Source organism: Pygocentrus nattereri, chromosome 2 (assembly GCF_015220715.1).
Source record: "Pygocentrus nattereri isolate fPygNat1 chromosome 2, fPygNat1.pri, whole genome shotgun sequence".
Taxonomy (NCBI): domain Eukaryota; kingdom Metazoa; phylum Chordata; class Actinopteri; order Characiformes; family Serrasalmidae; genus Pygocentrus; species Pygocentrus nattereri.
Window position 1 is genome coordinate 34,969,893 of NC_051212.1, and position 27,732 is coordinate 34,997,624.

At 39.4% G+C, this 27,732-nt stretch overlaps 1 protein-coding gene across 2 annotated transcripts; it reads left to right on the forward strand.

The window, feature by feature from the left end:
- Positions 1-27,470, forward strand: mrc1a (mannose receptor, C type 1a). 2 transcript variants are annotated; one of them, XM_017725641.2, is made up of 32 exons: positions 1-188; positions 586-987; positions 1,670-1,843; positions 2,844-2,999; positions 3,182-3,295; positions 3,391-3,531; positions 4,402-4,584; positions 6,143-6,300; positions 6,412-6,525; positions 9,230-9,345; positions 9,474-9,622; positions 11,182-11,378; positions 11,606-11,721; positions 12,078-12,162; positions 12,780-12,924; positions 13,239-13,277; positions 13,490-13,656; positions 13,732-13,796; positions 13,889-13,989; positions 14,101-14,240; positions 14,426-14,534; positions 15,230-15,402; positions 19,901-19,942; positions 20,117-20,149; positions 22,676-22,778; positions 22,893-23,125; positions 23,252-23,417; positions 24,793-24,945; positions 25,276-25,392; positions 25,541-25,702; positions 26,707-26,739; positions 27,137-27,470. In XM_017725641.2, exons 1-32 carry the CDS (start codon positions 119-121, stop codon positions 27,370-27,372), a joined length of 4,392 nt encoding a protein of 1,463 aa, XP_017581130.1. In that variant the 5' UTR covers positions 1-118; the 3' UTR covers positions 27,373-27,470. The 2 variants fall into 2 exon arrangements, with proteins under 2 accessions (XP_017581130.1, XP_017581131.1); XM_017725642.2 differs by lacking the exons at positions 19,901-19,942; positions 20,117-20,149 and having other exon boundaries at positions 27,137-27,372.
- Positions 27,471-27,732: the final 262 nt, after the last annotated feature.

Consider the following 27,732-nt stretch of genomic DNA (forward strand, 5'->3'; position numbering starts at 1 on the left):
TGAAAGGCAAGTGTGAGTTTCTCAGTGACTGGGCCAGAGCAGAAACCCACACGTACAGGCGTGGGAAGGGACTTCCTCCTTGGATTACTCTTCTTGGATTATGAACTAAAGCTCAAACATGAAATTCAGTGTTCCTCTGTTTGTGCTTCTATGCCTTTGCACATCTTTGCACTACACTGTTCAACTAGGTAAGTAATTCAGTAGCTGTGATATTTGGATTGAATGTATAGTGCTGGACAAATACTGTCATAAGGCACTGTTAGAAGTTTAGATAACAATTTTGAAGTCAACAAGAACTTGCAGACATATATTACAGGCAATGATTGTAATGTGACTATTATATGATTCTGCGATCACAATATATGCTCAACATGGAAACAAAATGTTGCAACCTTTTAGAAGGAAAACGTCTTTTTACGTAAGTTAATAATAAAAAGATTTCATTCTGAATGTCTGTTGCTTCATTCATCATCCATTGTTCACACATTATAAAGGGCAGCTGGCTTTTCAAATCTAAAAAAAAACGTTTTGATGTGGCTGCAACAGTATAATTAATCATTTATTCTCTGTTCTGTGTTCTCACAGACAGCAGTGCTTTCCTCATCTACAACGAGGCTCACAACAAGTGTGTGAAGGTGGTGAACCCCAACAGTGCTCAGGCTGCTGACTGCGACCCATCCTCGGACGCCCAGCGCTTCCGCTGGATCTCCTCTTCTCGCATTCTGAGCATCTCCCACAAGCTCTGCTTGGGGGCTCAGGACCTCAAAGAATGGGTGAGGGTGATAGTGCTCCCGTGCAAGGAGCGGAGTCCCATGCAGACATGGGAGTGCAAAAATGAGACCCTGCTTGGTCTAAAGGATCAGCCCTTGCATTTTAACTATGGGAATCGCCACGAGCCCAATATCGTGATGTACCAGGGAACTGGTTCCTGGAGCCGCTGGCAGATATACGGGACCAAGGATGATCTGTGCTCTCATGGGTACCAAGGTATGTTCACCATTGTGCTGACTAATTGGTCGATAGGTAGTTCTGTAGGTAGTTTCAGACTATAGATTGAATTTAGGCAAGAGGCTTTATCACCTGACTATATTCACTAATGCATGGTGCAAGTTCTGCATGCCAAGGTGTTAAACTTGTCTCTTAAACTTGAGTGATGTATTGGTCTGTTCAGTCTTGTGAGCTAGTTCTGATTATGACAACTGGTCAGGTTTTAGTGGATGTAGAGCTTTCATCTGCAACGAAAGAGCAGCCACAAAGTTGGTCAAACAACTCCAATACAGCAATCAGCTCTATACAAGATGCATATAAACACTGAAACAGGAATATACACAAATACTAGGAAAAAAGTACTAAAGACTCTGTAGGAGCGCTAGAATGAATGTTGCTTACAGACTTTTGATGATTGGCTGGAATTGGAAACAAGCGTCTGGAGACTTGGAGCACTTGCATGACATCCAAAACTATAATCTGTGATTATTTTGGTCCCAATTAATATCATGTTTCCTCTTTGAAAGCTATTGCATTTACTTATGTAATTATAGCATATAAACAATTGAATGAATTAATCCTCAGCAGTTTCTGTACGTGGTTCAAGGTTTATTACTGTAAATGGTTCAATGCTTGTCCATCTTAACTAGTTTTTTTTACTCTCTCTCATTATTTTTTGCAGATGTGTTCACCATTGGTGGCAATGCTTATGGCAGCCCCTGCCAGTTCCCCTTCAAGTTCGGTGACAAGTGGTACGCTGAGTGCACCGTGGATGGCCGATCTGATGGGCAGCTATGGTGTGCCACAGAGGCGGACTACGACAAGGACAAGAAATGGGGTTTCTGTCCCACCAAATGTAAGACAACTTTAAAAGTTTAAGAGACCTTGAACTGTTAGACAAGTATCATACTATAAAAATATGATGTCACAGACACAACTTTCTCTAGTAAACATATTAACTCAGAATGAACTCCCTCGTGTCCGTGGTTTGTGTTTGATTTTAAAGTGTTTAATACTGTTTGATGTTTTCTAAGTTTCTCAGTCATTTGATCAGATTCATTCATTCGCGACTGAGGAGAAACGTTTGGTCATTTGTATTTGGAATGATAGGAGTCACACAGAAGGTGTGCCAGGAGCAGAGACCACACACTGACAGCTATGCAAAGCCAAAAGTGCTGTGGTAGAAAAAGATGATTTTCCTGTTTTTCCTGTTTTGCTCTGTCCTGTATTAGGGCCATAAAACGGGGGTCAGTCCCAGCATCAGGTCTGGGGACTGACCTGCTGATACACACACTTCCTGTCAAGTTGTTTCCTGTGCTCTCTGTTTTCCTGTTGTAATGCAGATGTATGCAAGGGGTGTTTTTTGCCGGCTATGTATGATCCCCCTCATTTCGGCATTAATATACATTACTAGAAATATCTAGGTTAGTAGGACACATGCCATTAATATAACTTCCTTTTGGGATAAAATCTGCAATATGGTAACTTTACAGAAGAAGGAAAAACACTTCTCTTTTCATGGCAGTAAATCTGCCTCTATGGCATTTTTGGCCATTTCTGTTTGCTAATTTGTCATGAAATGTTGACATATAGCGTAGAGGGCAACTGGCATTTTCAATTTATACTTAAAAATGTTCATATGAGATTTTGTTCTGAAGCCAAAAAACAGATTTTTTTTATTTTATGGAGTATTCAGTATTTGTCAAAGCAGCCTGCTGGAAAAAAAGTATTGTATAACTAACAGTATTTTTCTTTCTCTCTCTCTCTCTCTTCCTCTTTCTCTCTCTCTCTCTCTTCCTCTTTCTCTCTCTCTCTCTCTTCCTCTTTCTCTCTCTCTCTCTCTCTGTGTATGTCAGCAACATCGGGTTGGGACAGTGATCCAGTAACTGGCGTGCTTTACCAGAGGAACACTCAGTCAGTACTGACCTGGCATCAGGCTCGTAAGAGCTGCCAACAGCAAGGCGCTGATCTCCTCAGCATCGTAGAGCTGCATGAGCAAACATACATATCAGGTACACACAAACACAAACCTAACTTGTCAACCAGGAAACTTTAAGTAACACCAGAGCCAACATTTTCATTTTTCACTTGCATATTAGTTTTGTACTAGTTACAAAATAATTTGAAGAGCTACTGAATAATAAGAGTTAAGATGAATACCTGAATAACAATGATTTTTGCTGTCGTTTTGCAGGTTTGACTAATATACTTGGCTCTTCTCTGTGGATTGGACTGAATAGTCTAGACTTTGAGAGTGGCTGGCGATGGAGCAATGGCAACCCATTCAGATATCTAAACTGGGCTCCAGGTACACACACATACATACGGTCCAGCATGCAGTCTCATATTAAACCCACTGTTTCAGACAAACTGGTGTTGAAATACCTGTACCCCACTCCTCAGGCCATCCCTCGTTGGAGCCTGGCCTGAACTGTGCTGCATTAAATGCTGGGAAAGCATCTAAATGGGAGAGTATGGGCTGCAGCAAGAAACTGGGCTACATTTGCCGCAAAGGAAACTCCACTATCATTACGCCTACCGTGGGTAAGATATACACATACAAATGCTTAAACATATACAGTGCTGCGCTGTGTTAGAGACCACCCTTTCATTTATTTCATTTCCAGTCAAAATGGCACAGCACTGCACAATGTTTGTTGCTCAGAATCAGAAAAAATAGGAAAGGTATAACAGAAGCCTGAACAACTAAATATATCATTTTTCAGTATTTAGTGTGTGTCCACTTGGCCTTTACAGCATGCATTGTTTTGAAGAAATTCGCTTTCAGTATTTCCAAAAAAAATCTGCAGGGATAAATTTCACACACTCCACAGTTCAGTCTGCTTCTCACATTCTACGTAATCACAAACACACTGAGTGATGTTAAGGTCTGGACTCTGGGGAGGTCAGTCTATTGTTCTGAGACCCCAGCCGCTTCTCTGTTTGATTTACAAATGTTGATTTTTTGTCCATTTCCTTTTCTCAGTAACAGCTACTTGACAGCTACACATTCTTTTAGACTCATAGTGTTGAGTTATCTTCTTACAGAGGAAGGATGGACAGAAACACCTGTGAATTTTTTCAGATCTGAAGAGTGGAGCTTGATTTTTTCCTCTCTCTCAGAGATAAAAGCTTTAAGTGCTGTTTATCTGATGGTGACTCACTTAATGGCTCTATTTTTAATAACTTAGTTCTAGTTTTGGGAACTCCCTTTTTCATTTAGTTTTAAAAATATGCCATTCCTTATGCAAATGGATTATCTTGTATCTTTCCTGAAAATGTGTTACTTATGCTTAATGGCTATTTTCACTGTAAATTAAATAAATCAAAGGTGGTCTTAATACTATTCAAATTTTACATTTGCACCTTGTTTCTTGATCTACCTCTCCATCATTCTGTGTTTGTGTTACGTAGATAAGGATCAGCCCAGTTTCTGCCCAGCTCAGTGGGTGCCGTATGCAGGCCACTGCTACTCTATCCGACGGACTAAGATGATGTGGAAAGATGCACTGGCAGCCTGTCATAAAGAAGGAGCAGACCTGGCCAGCATTCACAACATAGAGGAGCACAGCTTTGTCATCTCTCAGAGCGGATACTGTAAGAATGTACACATGCAGACAAGCCTTATTCGAGTAAAAGCTCCAAAAAAGAAATAGTGCTGATTAATCTAGCTGCCATATGTTTCACAGTGTTGTGTGGCTTCATGCATTTTCACTGCAGAATTAAGCAGATTGAGAAAATGATTTCACAATGTCAGTGAAGATTTCGTTCAAGAAGAAAATAGTTACTGGGCTGCCTTAAAGAGTTAATAGAACTTAATAGAAGTTAATTGACTTTTACACTGTAAAAAAAATGGTGTTTTAATTTAATAGCTTTTCCCTAAAAAATACTGTGACAACTGTGATTTAGATTTGCAGTGAGAAACTAATGTAGTAATTATAAAATAGATAAATCTGGTTCCATATTCTGATTGGCTGAGTCATCTTCACAGCCTTTGCAAAATACTCAACATATTTACTTATGACCTCACATGCCAATTATATTAATGCACCAATAAAAAATAAAAATAAATAAATAAAAATGCTACCTCTGAGTGGCGGAACCAGCTGAGCATTTGCCCGATCGACAAGTTCATGGATTCGTTCAGAGAGTCCGAAAGTGAGGCCTCTTTCTCTGGGTGGTTATGATGGTGTTCCCTCATCACTCGTTGTGAAGCTTCCTAGCACGGGGGTCCATTTGCTGCTGTGACAAAATTTACTGATAGCGTTCAGTAAATTTTGTCCAATGAGCTGACCAATAATGCTGCATTGGAGCCAGTTGTAAAAAAGATGAGGTGCCTTCATGTATCTGAGAAGAAGCATATGATGGCCTTCACCCTCCCATGCTGGTAGCATGTGAGGAGGTGACTTAACTAATGGCTAAATTGGGAAGACAACAAGGTAAAAATAAATGTACCATAGCCGACTGACAACAAACTACATTGTTGCATTGTATTCTATCATACTGTATTTACTGCTGTTCATACAACCGATAAGCCACTTAAGGCCACACGTTACAGTAATTTTACCATGGTTCAAGAGTTATTCAGGATTCACAGCCTCTCAAGCAGCCTTATTGCTTTATTGTGCTATTGGTTTGACAAAGATGGTGTAGAATTTTGGGACTTTTGTGTTTGGGTAAAATCAGGAACATGCTTGTAGCATTAATGTCTGATATCCACTGAGCCTTTTAACGCATATAGTCATTTGCAAAAGTTTGGGTGCCCTGGTCAAATTACATGTTAACACATCTTCTACAGAGAAACTACTGCACGTTGCTGTTATTTTTTGGTTGAATGTTGCATATTGGGGAAAAACATATATTGCAAAACATGACCTGTGTAAAAGTTATGGCATGTTTTATTTTTTACATTTCATTTTTTCCATTGTGTTAAGTTCTGCAAATGAACAGATATTGTGCAAAGAATGATTTATTCAAGTTTTTTGACCATGGGTGATCATCTTTTTGCACACAACTGTCTATTCAACAGCACATAATAAAACAATTTTCATAGTTTACATTTTTTTTTCCTTTTATCTATACTAACTTGTGTCAATGATTTTGAATAACCTCCTCCATGTTGTTTCATGCATGTGTTGGTATGTGTGTTCCACAGTGCCCACTGATGAACTATGGATAGGTTTGAATGATCAGAAGACTCAGAATCTGTTTGAATGGTCAGACAGAACCCACGTTACCTTTGCCAAGTGGCTGGTAGGAGAACCTTCACATACCACTAACTTCAATGAGGACTGTGTTCTCATGAAAGGAAAGGTAACCATTTATGTGCTATATAAGTAACATCACTGCTCATACATTTCACACTGGTCAAATGTGTTCTAGTCTCAGAAGTGAATGTGGGTATTTCTTTTGATGATACTCTAGGAGGGGAAATGGGCAGACCACATGTGTGAGAAGGAGCACGACTTCATCTGTAAGAAGAAAGCCTCTAGCAAACCTGCAGGATCACCTGACATCATCAGTCCTGGATGCCCTGTTGTGAGTCATACCCTCTCCTCCTCCTCACACACAGTCATGTCTTAAAAAGTAATCCTTTCCTATCTAAGACAGAGCAGTTTCCATACAGTGATACTGCAGGTCTGAACGCGTTCTTCTGGAGAAGCAGTGGATGACAGGTGTGCACACACCAGCCCTTTTCAGTCTCTTTAGGAAGTAGAGGCGCTGCTGTGCTTTCTTCACTAAGCAGATGTTCACCAGGACCAGGACAGATTGTCAGTGATGTGTGCTACCAGGTGTTTGATGGAGATGCACTGATGAAGTGATGGACTGAGAGACTCTGTTCTGGATCCTGACTGAGTTCTGTTACTCAATAAGTCTAAAAGCCAGTTACAGAGATGAGCTTAGTCTAAGTGAGTGCAGATTGCTGACCAGCTTCTTGGTTATGATGGTGCTGAATGTCGAGCTGAAGTTGATGAAAAGCGTTCTAACATGTTTCCTCGTTGTCCACATGTAATGACGCCAGGTGGATGGCAGTGGTTATGGCATCAGTGGAGCAGTTTTGCCTGTAGACATACTGGTGCAGGTCTGGCAAAACAGTTCTTTGCAGAGAAACTTTACAACTCAGATTTTCTCCAAAGTGGTGTTGATCCAATCCACAGGTCATGATGTTTATAATGCTAATATAGCCATTTCATTTACTATCTAAAATGACCAGTGAAACGACACAATGTCTTCTGACGATGATAATGGTAATATAGCATTAAATCAGAAAAATGTTTTCTACTATTTTGCCTGGCTATGGCTTCTTCTCCACCATTCATTTTTTAAAAATATATCACAACTCAAAACTACTGTAAAACAATATCTCAGTCATTAGGAAACATATTAATAACTATTTCGTGTAACAACCTTCTGTGAGGTAGCCTTTGGAGAAATTAAACGCTTCAGTCATATGGTTTCTATCACCTCCACTGTGAATAATACTAAGTCTGTAGAACAGAGCATCAAACCGCTCTTAATTACTTTATTTATATTGCAATCATTTATTTATGCAGAAATGTTGAAAAATGTATGAAATTTAAAATACATGAAAAAATATTCATGTGATAGATTCAAAAGTTGAATTACTTTAAATTTAACTACTTTAATTACTTATGTGTTTCCCAGTACTAATATTTATCATTTATCATTTTTCCTTTTTTAATAATACAATAAAAATAAAAAGAGCATAATAAAAAGAACTTGAATTACTTTTAACTGTTGAATCCTTCACTGATTTCATTGTAATCTCTGCAGATTTGAACCAAAACAACAACATGCAAAAGTTTGTGGCACACAGTTTTGACCGTGTGTTGTGGTAGTGAGAAAAAAAATACCGTATTTTTGCAAAATATGTTTTAATAATTGGTTATAAAATACCTAGTATAGAGATAATAAAGTATCTCAGTATACAGATAATAAAAACAGTAGCTAGTAACACTTTTATTTTCAAATCATACTGTGTTGTGGCAGTGTAGTCGCTTACGTTTCACATTTATTCTTAAATATTCCACCAGGCATCATTGCTTGTAAATGGGGAAAAATAAATAAATACATTTTGGGCTCAATCTCATTTGGGGTAGTGGTGGAAATCTTGTCCTACGAAATGGGACAACCCTCAAATAATAATAATAAAAAACCTGCTTCGTTATCAGTCTACAGTGATAGAAGGGTGGGAAGAGCTCAGCAACACCGCCTCGCTGCTTTTCAGTTAATAAACCCACCGCAAATTCGCTAATCCAGGTTCTTGTTCGCATTTTCCCGTTCCACCTTAAATGATGCAGCAGTTACCTTCTGGCGCTTCATGCGTCACAACTGCTGGATTATTTAAGGTGGAACGGAACAGTTAGCTGCTAGCTACCGAGACATTAGCATGCGGTTAGCGATTTTGTTACGCTTGTTATGAAGAATAGGACCATAATACACTAAAACTACACTAAACTAAGACAATACAACAGTTATAGTAATTTTTAACGTAGAAAATACTCACATTTGTGGGTTTGTTTGGTCGCTCGCGCAGCCGGTTTTTCTTTCTTTTATATCATTCTGTTTGGATTGTGCCTCTGACACTAACACTTCGCCCTACCCCGCTATCGCAATGAGAATTGGGACACCCTAACATTAGACCTGAACGCCTAAAACAGAGGGCTAAGGGCCAAGTGGTAGGGGCAAAAAAGTGAAATGTGATTGGGCCTTCGTCTACCTTTTACTGCATTTGAGGTCTTATTCAGAGTTCAGCTGACACTGCACTTCCTTTAAGCATAATATCCATGCAACCATTTTTCTCCATTTACTGAGAAAATGATGAAAAGGATGTGATGTGCCATAAAAAACGCAAAACAACAGTATCTGAGAGGATTCACTTTGTGCCTTTCTTTGGAATGCTGACTCAAACAATAAAGCTGTGAAAAACATCTATCTTCAGTCACAGGGTCAGAGATCACTACCGCAGGAAAATGCTGATGAGGCTTACTTTTGAATGTTGTTGGTGGCCAAGTTAATGCCATTCTCTAGGATATGCTTTCTTCTGGACTGGAGCCCTTGATGAGAAGCGCTAATGTTGATGATACAGCCTTAATAATTTGTTTTTTTCTTTCCATCAACACACTCTGACTCAAGGTCTTAGCAGACAGAAAAACAGTTCCATACACTAAGTGCAGTATCATACCTGTTAATAAGCTGTTTGGTTTCTGTGGTTTCCCAGGGTTGGATCAGGTTTAGCTCTTACTGTTACGGCATTGCTGTAGAAGCCAAAACCTTCAACGAGGCCAAAACACTGTGTGAGCAGAGAGCAGCCGGCCTAGTGCATGTTGCCGACAGGTAATACATCAGCTCAGTTTAATTCAGTTGCTTGCTCACGTGTCAGTGCACAGCTTTCACAAAATCACACTTTATGGACATTTTAGTCTCTCCTCTAGACTCTGTGTGATAATGTTTTCTTTCATTAGGTATGAAAACGCTTTCCTGATAAGCCTTGTTGGCCTGCGGCCAGAGAAATACTTCTGGATTGGTCTGTCCAATACAGAACGAGTTGACCACTTCAAGTGGACAAATAAGGAAACGGTTAAATTTACACACTTCAATGTAGGAATGCCAGGTAGGTCTACCAATACAACTATAGAGTGGTTTAAAGGAGAATTCCATCCTGGAGCTGTAAACAAGTTCAGTCAGGGTGGTCTGATGCGTAATGCTCCATTCTATAAAAACTTACGGATTTCTTTGCAGTGTGTATGATAGGAACCACGGCTCACAATGTCTACTGTGCAAATAGCAATTTTAGTCCATATTAATATGTCCATTCTTAGTCCATGACGGGGATCACTAATAAACAATAAGAACAACCCATTTACTTGCATGTAAATTCACAAAACTTTTACTGGAAATGTACATATTCATGCCAGTATTTGCTGTTCAAGTTGCCAGTGTCTGACACTGTCTCCTTTCACTAATCCTGTTCGTTTTGATAAATAATGTCTTTGTCCACTTTACTCCACTTTCAACTGAATTGTTCAGAAAAGGGACTGGGAACAGATTTTACAGCTTGGAGCAGAGATGTGTAGGTTGGTTGTGGTATAAACACTGATTGTTGGTTGGTGGTGTAAACATGACTGTTCATGCTGAGAAAATTTGTAATTATTTGCCAAAAAACAAAAATGTGTGGCGCCCGCGCTGTGATTCACAAGCTGCTTCCTTCTTCTGCTCCCAATCAAACGTCACATTTTCAACCTGCAAGGCAAAATCTTAATATATAATTTTAGTCACGCAGTCATTTATCCTGAGTGTTTACATAACGTTATTGCATTGGTCATTTTTTTCATTAATGTGAGACTCTTGTGTCTCTCTACAGGCCTTTTCTGTTCTTAGCCACGCATTTCAAAGACTGCAATGCAAATTTATGCCTGGTTTTAAAAGGCGAAGAAAAGTCCACTCAAAATCGGCTACCACAAGCTGCTCAGGCTTTAGAATATCGAGCAGAATATGTAAATCTGCATGATAAAGCATGTTTGTATATTTCATATCTAGCATGCAGACAGAAAGCATCTGAATTACATCTAAAACAGGTGCTAAAAGCTCAGTACAGCAGTAGAGTTTTAGTCTGGAACAAGTTTTTAGATGGAGCCTTATTTTATCCACGCCCCCCAGTTATGCTCAGAATTAGCTGAAATTCTCAGTACTGAAACATTTGGTGATGTTCCTGTAGTCTCAGGTTGTTTTCTTAGTGACAAAATGGAATGCTCAAGAAGTTATTTTAATAAAATATGTATGCACATACAGCTGTGCACAAAGGTTTGACCACCCCTGGTCAAATTACATGTTATGCTGATGAAGTGAAAATAAGCTGCATATCCTCTACAGAGAACCTGCTTAAATTCCTCAGTGAATTTCAGTGCACAGTTTTTACTTGTTTGCTGAGTTTAACATATCGGAGGAAAAAACTTATATGTAAAATTACATGAGGCTTACGTAGAAGTTATGTTATGAAATGCTTTGTCGATTTACGTGAAAATATGTTACACATCCTGTACAAAGAGTGCACTTTTATAAATGAGTGATGTGGAGAAGTACTGCCAATAGTATGTAATAATAACTTTAAATAACACTTAGAAACTAACCATACATTTGAATCATACATTATTTTCTATGACTGTATGACAGATAGGCACCATGGTTGTGTTGCAATGAAGACCGGCACTTCAGCAGGATTATGGGATGTTCTTTCATGTGAAAGCAAACAGAAGTACATCTGTAAGAAAACAGCAGATGGCGTTACTACAACCAAAGAACCTCCTACAACGCAACCTCTCATTTGCCCCCCCAAATGGATCAAAAAAGATTCTGCCAGTTGTATGCGGGTATGATTATACAAATGCACGCACACACACACACACGCGCACGCACGCACACACACACACACACACACACACACACACACACAAACCCATGATAATTTTGAATGTTACCACATCAGTGGACTCTCATCTTGTGGCTCTATGCTGCTGCTGGTCACGTGGTTCTAGTTGACAAAGTAATAGACAGACACAATTGTAACAAAGCTCTCACTTTGACCCTCACTTTCCAGCTATACAAGCTTAAAAATGAGAATAAGAAGACATGGTTTGAGGCCCGTGATTTCTGCAGAGCCATTGGTGGTGACCTAGCTAGCTTCCACTCTGAAAAAGAAAGTGATGCTCTACCGTAAGTGTATCTAAATTGTTTAATCCCTTAAAATCCCAGGCTTATTTCTCACTAAGGCTTATTATTCAGTACCTACAGGGACTTTAATGCAAACTAGCTAAGCAATTCTAAGGTTATAGAAGGGTGTAATGAAACTTTGGGCATTGGCCATGTAAGGGGTTAAGCTTTTGAGTTATGCAGTCATGAATGTCCCCTCTATCTCATAGACAATATATGGAGATCCTCAAGGTTCAGTCTTTAGTCCCCTTTGTTTTTTTTGTTTTTTTTGTTTTTTTACCAGCATTGTTGTTGTTGAATATATAATGTGTTAATTTTAGTGGCAGCATGTTTATGTGTAATTTACTGTCTCCTAAAAGGTATGGTGGGGGTTCTGATCCTGCATGGATTGGCTTTAACTCGCTGGATGCTAATGCTGGCTTTGTGTGGACAGATGAAAGTCCAGTAAGTTCATTTTAATCAACTTTCTTTTTATCTCCTCTTTTTGTTATATTTTCTTCTTTGCTTGGTTTAATTAGATGGTATACGCAAAAAAAAGCTTAAACCCCAGTGGTTGACCACTGTACACACTGGCTCGCCATCATTACCTTGTAGTGGAATTTGTAAGGCCTACTTAAGAGCACCAGGTCTGTGGAAGAATTCGTTGCCCTCGTGTATATTTTTCCATATGTATTAATATGCATATATGTACAAATATTCTGTAAAAAATTTGGTAAGTGCCTTATACCTTCCATTACTTGGGAATGCTTTATTTCACTGTTATAAATGGTATAAAAAGTTTAGCACTTTAGTTTAATGCTCTTTATACTAATTTAATGTGATCAGTGGCGTAAGAACTTCAGAAATATTAGAGTATTGCTTTATAAATATACTATTCAGTGCTTATCCGTGAGTTATGAAACCTCTGTGAATGTAGCCTTCAAATAAAGTCTTACCACATTTCGAATAAAGCAGTCAAGGTCAAATCTGATTTAGTATGTAGGGCTTTGTTAACATATGCTAGGTTTATGTATCTACCTCTGATTTCTTTTCTCCACTGTGTCTCTGTTTCTAAATATTAGTCAGACTACGATAACTGGGCCTATGGGGAACCCAATAATTTCAATGATAATGAGCACTGTGCAGAAGCTAGCTTCTACTATGGTCACAGGTGGAATGATAGGGACTGTGAAGCCTACAATGATTGGATCTGCCAGATACGATTGGGTAGGTAACATATGCAAACACACATAATCACACATATACAAACACATAACAATATTTTTTAGTTACAAGCACGCAAACACTTCTCCTGTATACCACAATAGTGCATACACAGAATTTTCCCAGTCCTAGTAATTATCAAGGCTATTTAATTACTAATGTTATCATTCATGAACAGTATCAAGTCAGTTTGAGAGTGGAAAACAATTGCCTTGTATTGTGGGTAGTGTTTGCACACATTTCAGGAGTGTCAACAAATTTTCACTTTGATCAGACAGTACTTGTGACTGTAAATTTTCATAATTGAACTTTTGCAGGTACAACTCCAAAACCACCACCAACGAATTCCCCCCAAGGTAATGGCAATATTCATTGTGTCCCTTCCACAATTTTCAAATAGGCTGTCAAAGTATTTGAAATGCTATTTAGTATTTGAAACAAATGTGAATTTTTCCTGCTGTAATATATTTTTTTTGTGTATTGTGCATATGCGTGTGTGTGTGTGTGTGTGTGTGTGCGTGTGTGTGTGTGCGTGTGCGTGTGTGTGTGTTTCTTTTCTACACCAAAGTGGAGTATAATGTGACTGATGATGGCTGGATTCAGTTCAATGGTAGTCAGTACTTCATCAACAACGACCAGTTATCTATGGAAGATGCTCGTGCATTTTGCAAAAAGAACCATTCTGATCTCGTTGTTATTACTGGCCAAACTGAGAGGAAGTTTATATGGAAACAGGTATGATCTCTTTTTACTAATAGATTATGGCAATGTTGGAGTGTTTCCTAATGTTCTATGAATTTCTTCTTGGAGATTTCAAGGAACAGTGAGAATCAGTACTTCATCGGAATGACAGTGGGACTTGATAAATCCTTTAGGTAAAACTGCTCAAGTATACTATTAAATTAATCTACAAAAACACTTTTGCTTAATGAAAATAAAATGAATGCCTCTTTATTTGTTCTCCTAGTTGGGTGGATGGTTCTCCGGTGGTCTATACAGCATGGAACCAAAACGAACCAAACTTTGCCAACAATGATGAGAACTGTGTTACCATTTACAAGAGCATGGGTAAGCGCTCTACAATCTACGTTGTTTCTATTTGACAATGTAATGCAGCTGTTATTATTGGAAGATTTCAGTAAACTTTTATGGGTGCATCAAACCATGTCTCTTTGTCAGGATTCTGGAACGATATCAATTGTGGAGTGCCGTTACCCTCTATCTGTAAAAGAAGTATTAATTTTGCCACCAGCACAGTGGCACCTACTGCTGTACCAAAGGGGGGCTGTGCCCCTGAATGGACTTCTTTCCAGGGAAAAGTATGTGACATTTCAGTTACAGATACATTAGTTTCTACAAAAAAAACAACCTACAAACAAATTAATTCTACAAAAACTACAAATAAATAAAAATGTCAGTTACAAATCATTTACAAACACTATCATGTCCTCTGTATCACGGACTCTATTGTGTTCTATCTGGTGTAATTGGAATTTCTTTCCAGTGTTATAAATTTGTAGGGAAGGGTAGTGAGAAATCATGGCACGATGCTCGCCAGTACTGCATCTCTCAAGGAGGCAACCTGGTCTCCATTCGGAATGAAGCAGAACAAGGTGAGTTCCAAACTTAAACTATCAAAAGGTTTTGCAACAATTAAGTCATGTTTATGCGCCAAAGAGTTTTGGGCCAGTTTTGATTTGATGAATATAAAGACAAAGTACAGAATATTACTCTTGGAATAATGGTGTATATTGTGCCCATTTCAAAGGTTTTAGGTTAGTTTGTCAAAGTAAAACAAATATTAAACACAGATTAAACAAGGTGGATGTAGTGTCAACCACTGGAGCTTGGCTCACCTTACATAAATGGTATTGTAACTACATGGTGCTAAACAATAATGGCTTTAAAAAGAAACAGAAATAAGTTTTCTACCTGTCTACTAAAGCAGTCCTTATTATTCTGCCTAAATATGCAATTAAAATCTCATCAAATACTCAATGCCAAGGCGATGAAGGAATTCACCAAGGTAAAGTGAAACGTTTTGGACTTACCAAACTGAAAGTTTATATCTAATCAAGTGTGTATTTAATAATAAACTTTCAGCATAAACAAGATTTGAAAATAATTCTTTTGCCCTAAAAGGTGAGAAAAGCTTTTCAAAGAGCATTTTTTAAACATTGCATAAATATGCTGACTTTGTTATGACTTCAAAGTAAATTCTAAAACAAATTTAAACAGTATTATAATATTCACAAATATGAAAGCATGTATTATATTCCGCTTGGTCTAAGCAGTATTTTCTTCCTAGCATTCCTCACTACTATGATGGCCAGTGCATTCGATGACATGTGGATTGGCTTGAATGACGTCAACTGGGAGATGCGCTTCCTTTGGACAGACGGGAAAGGTGTTACGTTCACCAACTGGGCTAAAGGGCATCCAGTGTCTGTTCCAGATGGACGCAGATCGTATGGAGCAGATGCAAGTACCCCTTTACCTATTACAAATACATACTAATACATATTTGCACATAATCCTATGATCTTACACATGGCACATAATCTTTTACATTTGTAAAAGTCTGCTTCTAATTACTGCACCTTTTTTCTTAACCACATGCTGTGGTGGTCAAGCAGATCATCTTTTAAAGTAGGTTCTAAAAAGATATTATATCAAAAACACAGAAAGCCATAGTAATTAGTAAATAACCTAATGCCAAGCTTGATAAACCATGTTTTATTCTATTAAATTTATCAGAGTAAAACGTAAAAATGAACATGATTTTGACATTTATCAGCACTCTCACTGCAGCGCATTCTAATAAAGCCACAGTCTGCTATGTGATGCTACATGATGCTACGTGACGTGTCTTAAAACATATCACATTACAGAAAATTGAAACAATAATCATTTATTTTTAAGAAATATTATCATTCAAATCTTGGTTAGAAGAACACTGTTGGACAAACACATGTTTAGTTATCGACTTCTTGCTGAACTCCAGCCATTACATGGATTTAGCAGCCTCTATCTGCAGGCCCTCTAGTGGCCATTCTGCTGGCAGAGTGCTATGCTGTGAAATGATATGTAAAATGGACAGCACAACAGTGCAGTTATCTGTCTTCATTTCTCTTCTGTCCTTGTCTGCTTTCTCTTTGAAACAAGTGCATGTGTGCCTGTCTTACAGTTTGTGAATTTTGGACCGAATTAACGTCTGAGCTTTTTAGCTGCCACAGTTTGGTGCTGGAAGTATGTCCCTCACTTCACTTGGACCACTGACCTGTTTTCACTTTTTATCTTGCTTCAGTTCTCTTCACCCTTTCTGAAGGGTAACTACAATGGTAGTAAATAGTCATCTTATTAAATTGCTTGTGGGATTTCAGACTTGGTGTCATATGTTTGTGGCCGTGTGCCCAGTCTTAATTTCTGGTCTTCTTCGGACTTACAGACATGCAAACTTAACATGCTTATTAGTGAGTAAGTCCACGGGGCTGTAGGGCTACATCGTTCTGCCATTTATATACACTGCTCAAAAAAATAAAGGGAACACTCAAATAACACATCCTAGATCTGAATGAATGAAATATTCTCATTGAATACTTTGTTCTGTACAAAGTTGAATGTGCTGATGACAAAATCACACAAATCATCAATGGAAATCAAATTTATTAACCAATGGAGGCCTGGATTTGGAGTCACACACAAAATTAAAGTGGAAAAACACACGGCAGGCTGATCCAACTTTGATGTAATGTCCTTAAAACAAGTCAAAATGAGGCTCAGTATTGTGTGTGGCCTCCACGTGCCTGTATGACCTCCCTACAACGCCTGGGCATGCTCCTGATGAGGTGGCGGATGGTCTCCTGAGGGATCTCCTCCCAGACCTGCACTAAAGCTTCCGCCAACTCCTGGACAGTCTGTGGTGCAACGTGGCGTTGGTGGATGGAGCGAGACATGATGTCCCAGATGTGCTCAATCGGATTCAGGTCTGGGGAACGGGCCGGCCAGTCAATAGCTTCAATGCCTTCATCTTGCAGGAACTGCTGACACACTCCAGCCACATGAGGTCTAGCATTGTCCTGCATTAGGAGGAACCCAGGGCCAACCTCACCAGCATATGGTCTCACAAGGGGTCTGAGGATTTCGTCTCGGTACCTAATGGCAGTCAGGCTACCACTGGCGAGCACATGGAGGGCTGTGCAGCCCTCCAAAGAAATGCCACCCCACACCATTACTGACCCACTGCCAAACCGGTCATGTTGAAGGATTTTGCAGGCAGCAGATCGCTCTCCACGGCGTCTCCAGACTCTGTTACGTCTGTCACATGTGCTCAGTGTGAACCTGCTTTCATTTGTGAAGAGCACAGGGCGCCAGTAGCGAATCTGCCAATCCTGGTGTTCTCTAGCAAAAGCCAAGCGTCCTGCACGGTGTTGGACTGTGAGCATACCCCCATCTGTGGACGTCGGGCCCTCATACCATCCTCATGGAGTCGGTTTCTAACCGTTTGTGCAGACACATGCACATTTGTGGCCTACTGGAGGTCATTTTGCAGGGCTCTGGCAGTGCTCCTCCTGTTCCTCCTTGCACAAAGACGGAGGTAGTGGTCCTGCTGCTGGGTTGTTGCCCTCCTACGGGATCCTCCACGTCTCCTGGTGTACTGGCCTGTTTCCTGGTAGCGCCTCCAGCCTCTGGACACTACACTGACAGACACAGCAAACCTTCTTGCCACAGCTCGCATTGATGTGCCATCCTGGATGAGCTGCACTACCTGAGCCACTTGTGTGGGTTGTAGAGTTCGTCTCATGCTACCACGAGTGTGAAAGCACCACCAACATTCAAAAGTGATCAAAACATCAGCCAGAAAGCAGAAAGGTACTGAGAAGTGGTCTGTGGTCCCCACCTGCAGAACCACTCCTTTATTGAGTGTGTCTTGCTAATTGCCAATAATTTCCACCTGTTGTCTGTTCCATTTGCACAACAGCTGTGAAATTGATTGTCAATCAGTGTTGCTTCCTAAGTGGACAGTTTGATTTCACAGAAGTTTGATTTACTTGGAGTTATATTGTGTTGTTTAAGTGTTCCCTTTATTTTTTTGAGCAGTGTATGTTGTAAGTGGGATGAAGCAGACTTTTTCCGATCCTCCTGTGACATCCCTTGGGATGCAGGCTCCAGCAGACTTTGCACATAGAGTTTAGAGCTTTAATTAGGCCTGACATTCTTGTCCGAATGAGAATTTTCTGTCCAAGATCAAACCAACCCGAATCATGTCAAGTTTTGAGTCTAAAACGTTGTCAAGTACAACAGTTTTCTGATGCGAACCAGCCCATCATCATCCATAGTCCTGAATCAAACCTGGTATGGTGTCCATTACCATGTTTTGCCAATAATAGCCATTAGATTACAGATAAATAAAATGTTATATATATATATATAACATTTTATTTCTCTGTAATCTATATATATGATACTGTATTATAAAATACAGTATCATAAAGCAATCAGCTATACTTAATTACATATATTCGTCAAGCAATGCTCTTAAACAGCATCCTTTATTTGTTCTTAATACACTTAATATGTTAATTTAAGCCTTTACCTATTTAAACCTGAGACTCTACTTCTTTACATCAAACATTACATTTTACATACTGACCACACAAGATAAAAATACCTTTTGACAAACAAACAACGTCCTTTTGGCTACACCAGACTGTATGTGCTTGAATGCTTTCGGTGTTAATTATGGCCTATCAGCCAAGTGAATTGAGCTGAAGTGCCCTCTCATTAACCTCTCCTGCATCCATGTGGCCTCATAGATACAGCGTCTTGTTCCGTCCTTGTCTTTCTCTATTTTAGCCTTGGTTTTCTTGTGTTCCTGCCATGTGCCTTTGTCATTGTTTTTGTCTGTCTCCTCCCTGGTCCTGCCCCCTTGTGATCTGCGCCACATGCCTGTAGTCTGTAGCCCTGCCCTCTCATTAGTCCCTGGTGTTTCTTGCTTCCCCTTGCTCAGTCTTTGCTTTCCCTCTTTTCACTGGTCTTTGTTTCTAGTTGAGTTCTTATTTCTCTGTTTTGTGTCATCATGGACTTGTCTGTTCTATGAACCTCTGCTACTGCTCAGTTTCTGGACTTGTTAAATCTGGTTCAAATAAAAGCAACTCACACTTGCATCCAGCCTCATTGCATCCTATGTTACAATGTGATGATGTTAAATCCTTCACTGAGCGTCCTCCTAGCTCATCCTCACTTGGTTCTTTTATGCAGTAGTTATGCAGTTTTGAAGGAATTGTTCATTCACGCATGTTATTTGCATCTACATTGTCTTTCTGAGATTAAAACAAACTTCTTCTTGTTACTTAGATTCAACCTGAAATAAAATAACAGCTTGTTTGTAGCATGAATATACTTCCTGCTTACAATCCTTATTGAGCCCTGACTCTTTTTCTAAGGCTGGCACATCCTATCTTAGCCAGTTTTGACGTCTTCCTGGCTGCAATGAAGTTCAAAAGATCCATCACGTTGGCGGTTTTGTCATGTGAGTGGTTGAAAGACATTCTGATGATGGGTGATTCGACCAGAAATTTCCTGATTTGTTTACCGGGTCTCCTCCTCTATGAGTAATGAAGCAAGGCAATTAGTCATGACTGTAGTGGGCCGGCAGTAGTGGACAGTATGCCAGTGAGAAAGGAAAGCTGCATTCTCTCTCTCAGAACAGTGCTTGCTACTGCAACGGTAATGCACAAGTTTCTTTAAGATGGAAAAAATGTGAACTTCAAGCACTCAGTGATGCTGATGCTCAATTATACTCAGTGATGCAGCGTGGAAGATTCAGCCATTTGTAAATCTGGTTCCAAAGGAAATCTGTTTACTTGTTTTTTTTCACTATTTTTTACACTTACTGTCACACTTTTTAGCATCCATTACATGCTACATATCAAAGTTCTTAAACCTAAATATCTGTTATTACTTTTGTTCAACACAGGTAGATTACATCATGTCAAGGTGGGACCATAGAGACAAAAGGGTAGGTCTTCTGCCCATGTGTGCCAAAGATGTGGCCCTTTTTAAAACTGTTTCCACGGAAGAACTCTCATTTTAATCTGGTTCCATGGGAGTTTTCTCACAGGCCTTCTTGTGTGTTGTTCATTACGTTCATCCCTAAACCTCAGTGGTTGATATATTTTTTTCTGCATTTCAGAGTATGTGGTTTCAGGAATCAGAATCAATACAGGTAGGCCTTCCAGAAGTTTTGTTCACAGCAGTTTTCACCTCAGTTCATTTCATTCCATTCTTGAGAGCAAGACTTGCAGTCCTCGGAATCTTTTCTCTAACTGGAACATGTCCTGATGACATACTTTGTTCATGGCCTTCCTCAGTATTTTCTGGGATGAACCGATAACAGTACTAATGCCCAGGAATTCATCCATACCATCCTCAGAACTTGGAATGCTGTCACAGTATATGTTGCAATGTTCTTCCTCTCTTTCCCTCGTGATGTTACATAATGAAGCATTCTGTCTTTCATGTATTCTTGCTTTTTCGTTTTCTCCGCACTAAGGATAAAGTTATGGCTTGTACTTTGCCATTACAGTACAGTCCCTTAAAAAAGAATTTACCTTGAAATGTGTCTCTTGTTCCTGGCCTCACCCTGCTCTCTGCCTTGTCTGTATTTCATCTTCTAAAGGAGGCCTAAAGCACTGAGGTCCTTCTGCTAAAGCTTTACTATCTTGTATATTTTATCTACTGATGTTGTTTTACACCATACCTAATAATTACTATAGAAAAATTTGTGAAGTGTCAAGATGAAAAACAGTCAGAAACTCAAATAAGAAAAGGTTTCTGGATTGTTAGATATCATGTCTTGTTACTTGTAGCCTGAAAACACACTTGAAATGATCTGCTTATCCCCCTTTCCAGGAGTGGTCAGCTAGGTGCTGGCCAGTTTCTGGTACAGAACACTCCTCCCACAGCCTGTAGCCTGCCTCCCCTGTCTTACACACACAGTTGCTCAAACTAAGTTGCTTTCACAAATTTGATAAAGTAAGCACGTGGAATACTGACAAATACAATAATGTAAATAAATGCAATTCCCGCATTACCTCTCCATAAAACAGCTTGAGTAGAAGCAGCTTAAAAATCTATTTAAGTACTGAGTATTTTATAGAACTGCAGTGGAACGTCAGCATCTATCAACAGTAGAGTTGCCACCTCAGTACAGTAAAATTCCTGGACTAAATTCAGTGAGTGGGTAGCTCTGTTCTTGAAACAGTCAACGGTAGATAGATATCAGTTCGGCTACAAAACGCAATCTCAGCTGTAGAGCTGAAGTGCTCCCTAATGCCTTAACATATCACCACAAGTGCCCCTCTGTAAGACTGTTGTCCAGACGTGGAAGGTAGTCTGAGCTAATCAGACTCGTTATTTATATACAAATTGTTTGATAGAATAAAAAGAGGCAGTTCATAATCAATGCTAACATATGAAAATGCTCGGATTCTGGAGCAACCAAAATCCAGGACGAATCAGCAAAGGACCTGCAGCTGGTTAGGTGCTGTTCTCTTTTTGATGCACTCTTTCTAAAATAAAAAAGGTTAAACTCAGTATTTTTTTTTTTGGGTACGTGTATCCAGTTACTACATCTATTATGACTTTTATATTTCAACAAACAACTTGTGGGATCACCTGTCCTTATTGTACATCCTCAGACTGAACTAAAAAAGTAATAGAAGTGAAGGTTGCATGGAGCATTGTTAAACAATACTTCTGTAGTCATTACATTTTAGAACCCTTTATATAAACATTAGCTTGACTGGCACTGTTATTAACACTTGAACACACTGTCATTTTGTTTTTAGGTTCCAAAAACAATCATAATTAATTTCTATGTGACTATTTTGCAACCACTCTTTATCCCTTAGAATTAAACAAGCCTTTAAGACTGCACTGTATTGTGCGTTATTCAAAAAGCACTCCAGGCTGAAACACTCCTTATAATGGCAGTGTAAATGGGTGCAAGTTAAACTGCTGGAGGCTGAATATACAGATATTTAATAATGTGATAATTGCAGAAAATTAGATTTTGTCAGTAATTTGTTCTAACACATTTCCATGCACTTGGGTAATAAGATAATGGGGAAATTTGAGGGTCTGCATTAATCAGGTAATAATCAGATTTCTGCTTTGCAACCAGCTAATAAACTCACAGAAGAAGACTTAAAAGTAATGTAAAACTCAGATGTCCAAATAAATGTATGAATATATATCATCTAGAAAGAATAAAATAATTTCTTAATTTCCTCAAGTATCTAGTTGTTTTCGTCATGGCTCCAGAAGGGTTTTGCTGCATTTAGCAGGTGCTGTGTTAAACTCTGCTCGCTGTTTCACAGACAGTGCTCTATTTTGCACAAGCGCAGACTGAAAAATGAAAGACATCAGAGCAAGGGTATACATGCACTGCAAAGGCTGATTACTGAGCTAAAACCCAGCTCTCTTACCCGGAATTCTAGAAATCTGATAACCTTAATCTGATCTAAGAATTCAGAGTGTGCTATTTACCTGACTACTTGAATAATCAGATAACTGTCGAAATCACTGCTGTATTATTGGTGTATTGCTGTATTAACATTTGTTTTTCATGACATTGTAAAAACGATAAACTCTGAACAAGCTGACTGTGTTTTGGGCAGTGATTAGTGAGTTTTGAAGCTTTAACAGCATTTACATACTACATAAAACTCTAATTTCTTTCCATCTGTAGTTTGATTGTGTCATTATGGTGAAGGAACCAAGCAGGTTGACAGGCATGTGGAAGGTTGAGGACTGCAATGAGAAGCGAGGTTTTGTCTGTAAGAGGAATATTGGTGAGTGGAAAAACTAGTCGGCAGGTCTGTGATTTATTAAAAGAATCACTGTGACAACACAAACATTACTAGTTCATTTCATTCTGCTTCTACCATCTGTTTGGTCTAACTCAGACTCTCAGATACAAGTTCCAGCAACAACTGTGTCACCGAAGGCATATTTAGCCCTGAGAAATAACTCGTATAAGCTGCAGATGGAGAAGATGAGCTGGGACGAGGCAAGGAGGCAGTGTAAGGCAGACGATGCTGACTTGGCCAGCGTGCTGGACTCCATCACCCAGGCTTTGACCACGCTCAGGTTCAGCAAATTCAAAGAGCCAGTGTGGATTGGCCTCAACAGCAACCTGGTATACATACAAATCTCTTTGTGACGTGAGAACAACTGAAGAGAACTCCAGATCAAATACATGTTACAGTACATGCAGGCACACACCCAGCAATATGTGCATTCTGACCTTTGCCTTTGTTTGCAGACAAATGGACGGTACCGCTGGGTGGATAACTGGCTACTGCGCTATACGAAATGGGCAGCAGGGGAGCCAAAGAGAAACCTGGCCTGTGTGTATATTGACACAGATGGAACTTGGAAAACAGCAGAATGCAGCAACACCTACTACTCTCTCTGCAAGCGTTCCCCAGGTAGCATGAATTGCAAGCATTTCATCCATGGTTTTGATTGGGGTTCCCGATTATCACTGCAGTGCTAAGTGTAGTATTGATTTCAAATGATTTTTTCAAATGATTTTTTGATCTGTAGGCATGTGAAAGATCACTCCTAAAGATCAAGTTTAGATCAAGGTTGTTTGCTTATCCTTCCACTGAGCTAACATTAGCACTGTGCAAGTTGAGTGTCATTGCTTACTATCTTCCTAGTTTCTATTAGGTTAAATGCGATTATAGTAAAGCTCTTCTAACCTTGCAACAGTTGCTACGAAAGAATGCTTTTGTTGGCAGTGCATTAATAAGTCAGTTGTCCACTTTCTCTTTTGTAACACTTAGTTGGATTGCAGAAAAGGGTGGAAAGGCCCCCTCAATATATACTCTTGAGTATCCAACCTAGCAAGCTCATTGGGTGCTTGGATGATCAAGTAATGCTTGCTGTTCTCCACTAAGTTCATCTGGGTGCTCAGAGTATGTATTGCAATAGCCAGTAGTCATCAACAATATAATCCCCGGCTATATACTGCATTGGAGGAATCATGTGGTGCTTCTGATGATACTGGTCTACAGCAGAGAAAAGACATACTACAGCAAAAATTTGAAGAGAAATGAAAAAATGTTGAACTGCACTGTTTACAAGCCTGGACCCACTTCTTAAGTTCAATTTTATCCAGTAATAATGTATATACTGAAGCATTATAAACTAGACATGCTAAGGTATTTATTTATTTAAGGTATATATAAGGTATGTAAGTATGTATGTTTTAAATTTTGGGGGAAAAAGTTCTAAAATGATGGATAACATACTGTACTTATCTTTTGTAGTATTTTTTTTGTAGTAAATAGTAATTATAAGTTATCTGCCTCAGGATTTGGCCACCATGTTCCAATTATGGCATTCTGGCCCTGGCCAAAGACATGCAGTCAGGCCAATTGGAAATGCTAAATTACCCCTCTGTGTGTATGAATGTGTATGTTTGTGTGTCTGCCCTGTGATGGACTCGCGACCTGTCCAGGGTGTTTTTTGCCTCAGCCCAATGACCTCTGGGATAGGCTCCAGCACCCACCGGGAGCCAGAAGGATAAAGTGGTTTAGAAAATGTGTGTGTGTGTGTGTGTGTGTGTGTGTGTGTGTGTGTGTGTGTGTGTACATCATTGTCTGTCATTTTTTTTTAAAGCTTTTTACAAATTGTTTGAAACCTGTAGAGTAATAGCATAATATTATACTAATTTTATACATTTATCTGCAACAAAAAGTGATTCCAATCTCATGAACCATAACTCCTAACTTTTCAACAGTAATCTAGACATATTTTTACCAGAAAGAGTTCCCTTCATTTGCCCTTCATCTGCAGATATTGCCCCCACTGAGCCCCCCCAGCTCCCAGGAGTCTGCCCTGAACCAAAGAGACACAAGACCTGGATCCCATTCCGAGGACACTGTTATGCTTTCATGGCCTCCAGGAGTGAGAACTGGGCCCATGCCACAGTGGAGTGTATGAGAATGGGTAGGCCTGTTAATCCCTTCATATCTTTGGTTATAAAATATGCAAGCAAACACGTCCTGGAAAAATTTGGTAATGCATTTGCCTGTTACGCTGAGCTTTTGCCCTGATTGTGTTGTGCTTTGTAATATAAACATGATATATTTTGGACTTTTCTCTTTGCATTATGTTAGTTTATGTTAGAGCTTCTGCCTACTTGTATGTGTGTGATCATGTGCTTTAGTAAGTGTAGGAATCAGGCTTCATCTTATAATCCACTATTTCTAACATTTCTGAGAATTCTTGTTTCCTCTAAAATCTTATTAGCGATTAATGATCTGCATCTATTTACAGGTGCATCATTAGTGAGTGTGGATGACATGCTGGAAGCCCAATTCATCCACACAAATCTTGAGATCCTTCAAGATGATGCAAAATCTTTCTGGATTGGCATGCACCGCAGCCACTTAGGTTTGAGTCAAGCTTAACCTCACCCCTCACTTGAACCTTAACTTGAAATACTACTGGACTAATGAGCCTTAATAAGAATGCATCCCAAAACCATAGTAGTCTTCAAATAAGCAAAATGCTGTGTATTTCTGTGTTTTTGGTCTCTTAGGTGAGTGGATGTGGATTGATAACATGGTGGTGGACTACACTAACTGGGCACCCCGACTGCCCAATACTTATGGAGACTGTGTAGAGGTCAGATCAGATAGTGGCTTGTGGTTCAATGTCCACTGCAGTGGCTACAGGGCTTACATCTGCAAAACTGAAAAAGGTCAGTGAATCACACACACCCACACAAAATATTACAAAATGCAGTACTGTGCAAAAGTCAGAGAGCACTCTTCTCTTTTACCATCAAAATGACCACTAAGCATTAAGTTGTCTGGGAATAAAAAGCAGAAAACATACAGTACTGGGAAAAAGTCTTAGGCACCCAAGACACATTTTCAAAATCTATTTATTTGTGTCGTATGTGTTTATTTGCTGAGAAACGTGTTAATATTTGAATAAACAAAATGTATAGAATATTAATTAATAATGATTATATATATAATAGTGATTTTAAGGACATTAGTGTGTTTGTTTAACTATTTTCAAACGTCTCCTCGAGGAAGTCCAGTATTATATGTAGTTAAAAAGCAACTCCTGGTTTGACCAGTCAGTGCTTCATTAAATTGTGCTCATGATGTAATTGATGATATTAACAATTAACAGCAGATATTAACAGCTCTGTGGCGGCTGTGAAGGTGTCAAATAAAAATATGGACCCAAGAATTTCTTGTTACTTTTTATTGTTTTTATGTTTATTTGAATTATGAATATGAATTTATTCTAATGTATATTGTGATAAACTCACTGCTGAGATAAATTGTTTAAACATTTCACAGGAAATTACACAGAAGTCTCAACATCTAAATATAATGGTTTTCACAATTTAGTGTGTCACCTCTGTGCCTTTATTGTAGCTTCAGTTTTTCAAAGAAATCTGTGGGGCTTTGTTTAGGGAATTTCAGTCTTGGAAGTTGGCAGCATTTTCTGTTTGTCATCATTTTTGAACTCTAATAATGGAAACTTCAGTTTTTTCATTTTTTTTCTTCAATGTTCCGCTTCCTTATGCAAGTTGATTATTTCGCATTAAATCTCATCAGAAGTATCTCCTGAGAATAATTAACTTCTAACTTTGTCTAAAAGTGTCTAACTTTTCTTTGAAACTGCAGTGTCTTCTAACAGCTATGGTCTTTGTTTAGTTTGTATTTTGTTCTTTTAATTTTTTAGTTATACCTCCAACTGAGAAGCAACCAGAAATTGGTAAGTACATGTATGTATATAGCAAACAGGACATCAAAGTGACCTTTTTACAGCTTTGTGTTTCCTGAGTTTCATCAAGGATACTCTGTAAAAAAAAAAACTTCAAAAATTTAGTAACCATTCGGTTTAAAGTACTCAAAGTAAGTTAACAGATCTGTAATGTTAGTCTTACAATTTAAGGTTAATTCAGGGCAACATGGCAACTAACACTGTTAAGGTAAAACTAAATTTTTGCAGTGTACTTCTTGTGCTTAGTGAATGACCCTTGTCAAAGACAATACCACAAGCATATTATTTGAAGATGACATTGTGGATTTGTATAGAGGTATAATACAACACTACAGAAAGGTTTTGATTGCATTACTTCAGTTCTCCTTATTCAACTTTGCCTCTGCAGCACCCCACACGGACAAAGCCCCTCATGGCTATGCAGGCGTCGCTATAGCAGTTGTCCTGGTGATAATTGCTGTGGCGGGGTTGGCTGCCTTCTTATTCTACAAAAGGCCAACTATACCAGTGGTTGGAGAGTGTACATTTGACAACACTCTCTACTTTAACAACCCTGCACGATCTAGTAACACTGTTGACACCAAGGGACTGGTCGCCAACATTGAACAAAATGAGCATGCATAACACCACACACCACACACACACCCCCACGCACACACCACACACACACACCCCCACGCACACACCACACACACACACCCCCACGCACACACCACACACACACCCCCACGCACACACCACACGCACACACCCCCACGCACACACCACACACACACCCCCACGCACACACCACACGCACACACCCCCACGCACACACCACACACACACACCCCCACATACACACCACACACACACCCCCACGCACACACCACACACACACCCACGCACACACCCCCACGCACACACCATACACACACCCCCACGCACACACCACACACACACACCCACGCACACACCACACACACACACCCCCACGCACACACC

Excerpts from the sequence above, each read along its gene's own strand:
- mrc1a (XM_017725641.2), top strand. The coding sequence starts at position 119 with ATGAAATTCAGTGTTCCTCTGTTTGTGCTTCTATGCCTTTGCACATCT. Across the intron at positions 9,346-9,473 it reads CTAGTGCATGTTGCCGACAG|GTATGAAAACGCTTTCCTGA; the intron begins GTAATACATCAG and ends TTCTTTCATTAG. Across the intron at positions 19,943-20,116 it reads GGGACCATAGAGACAAAAGG|AGTATGTGGTTTCAGGAATC; the intron begins GTAGGTCTTCTG and ends TCTGCATTTCAG.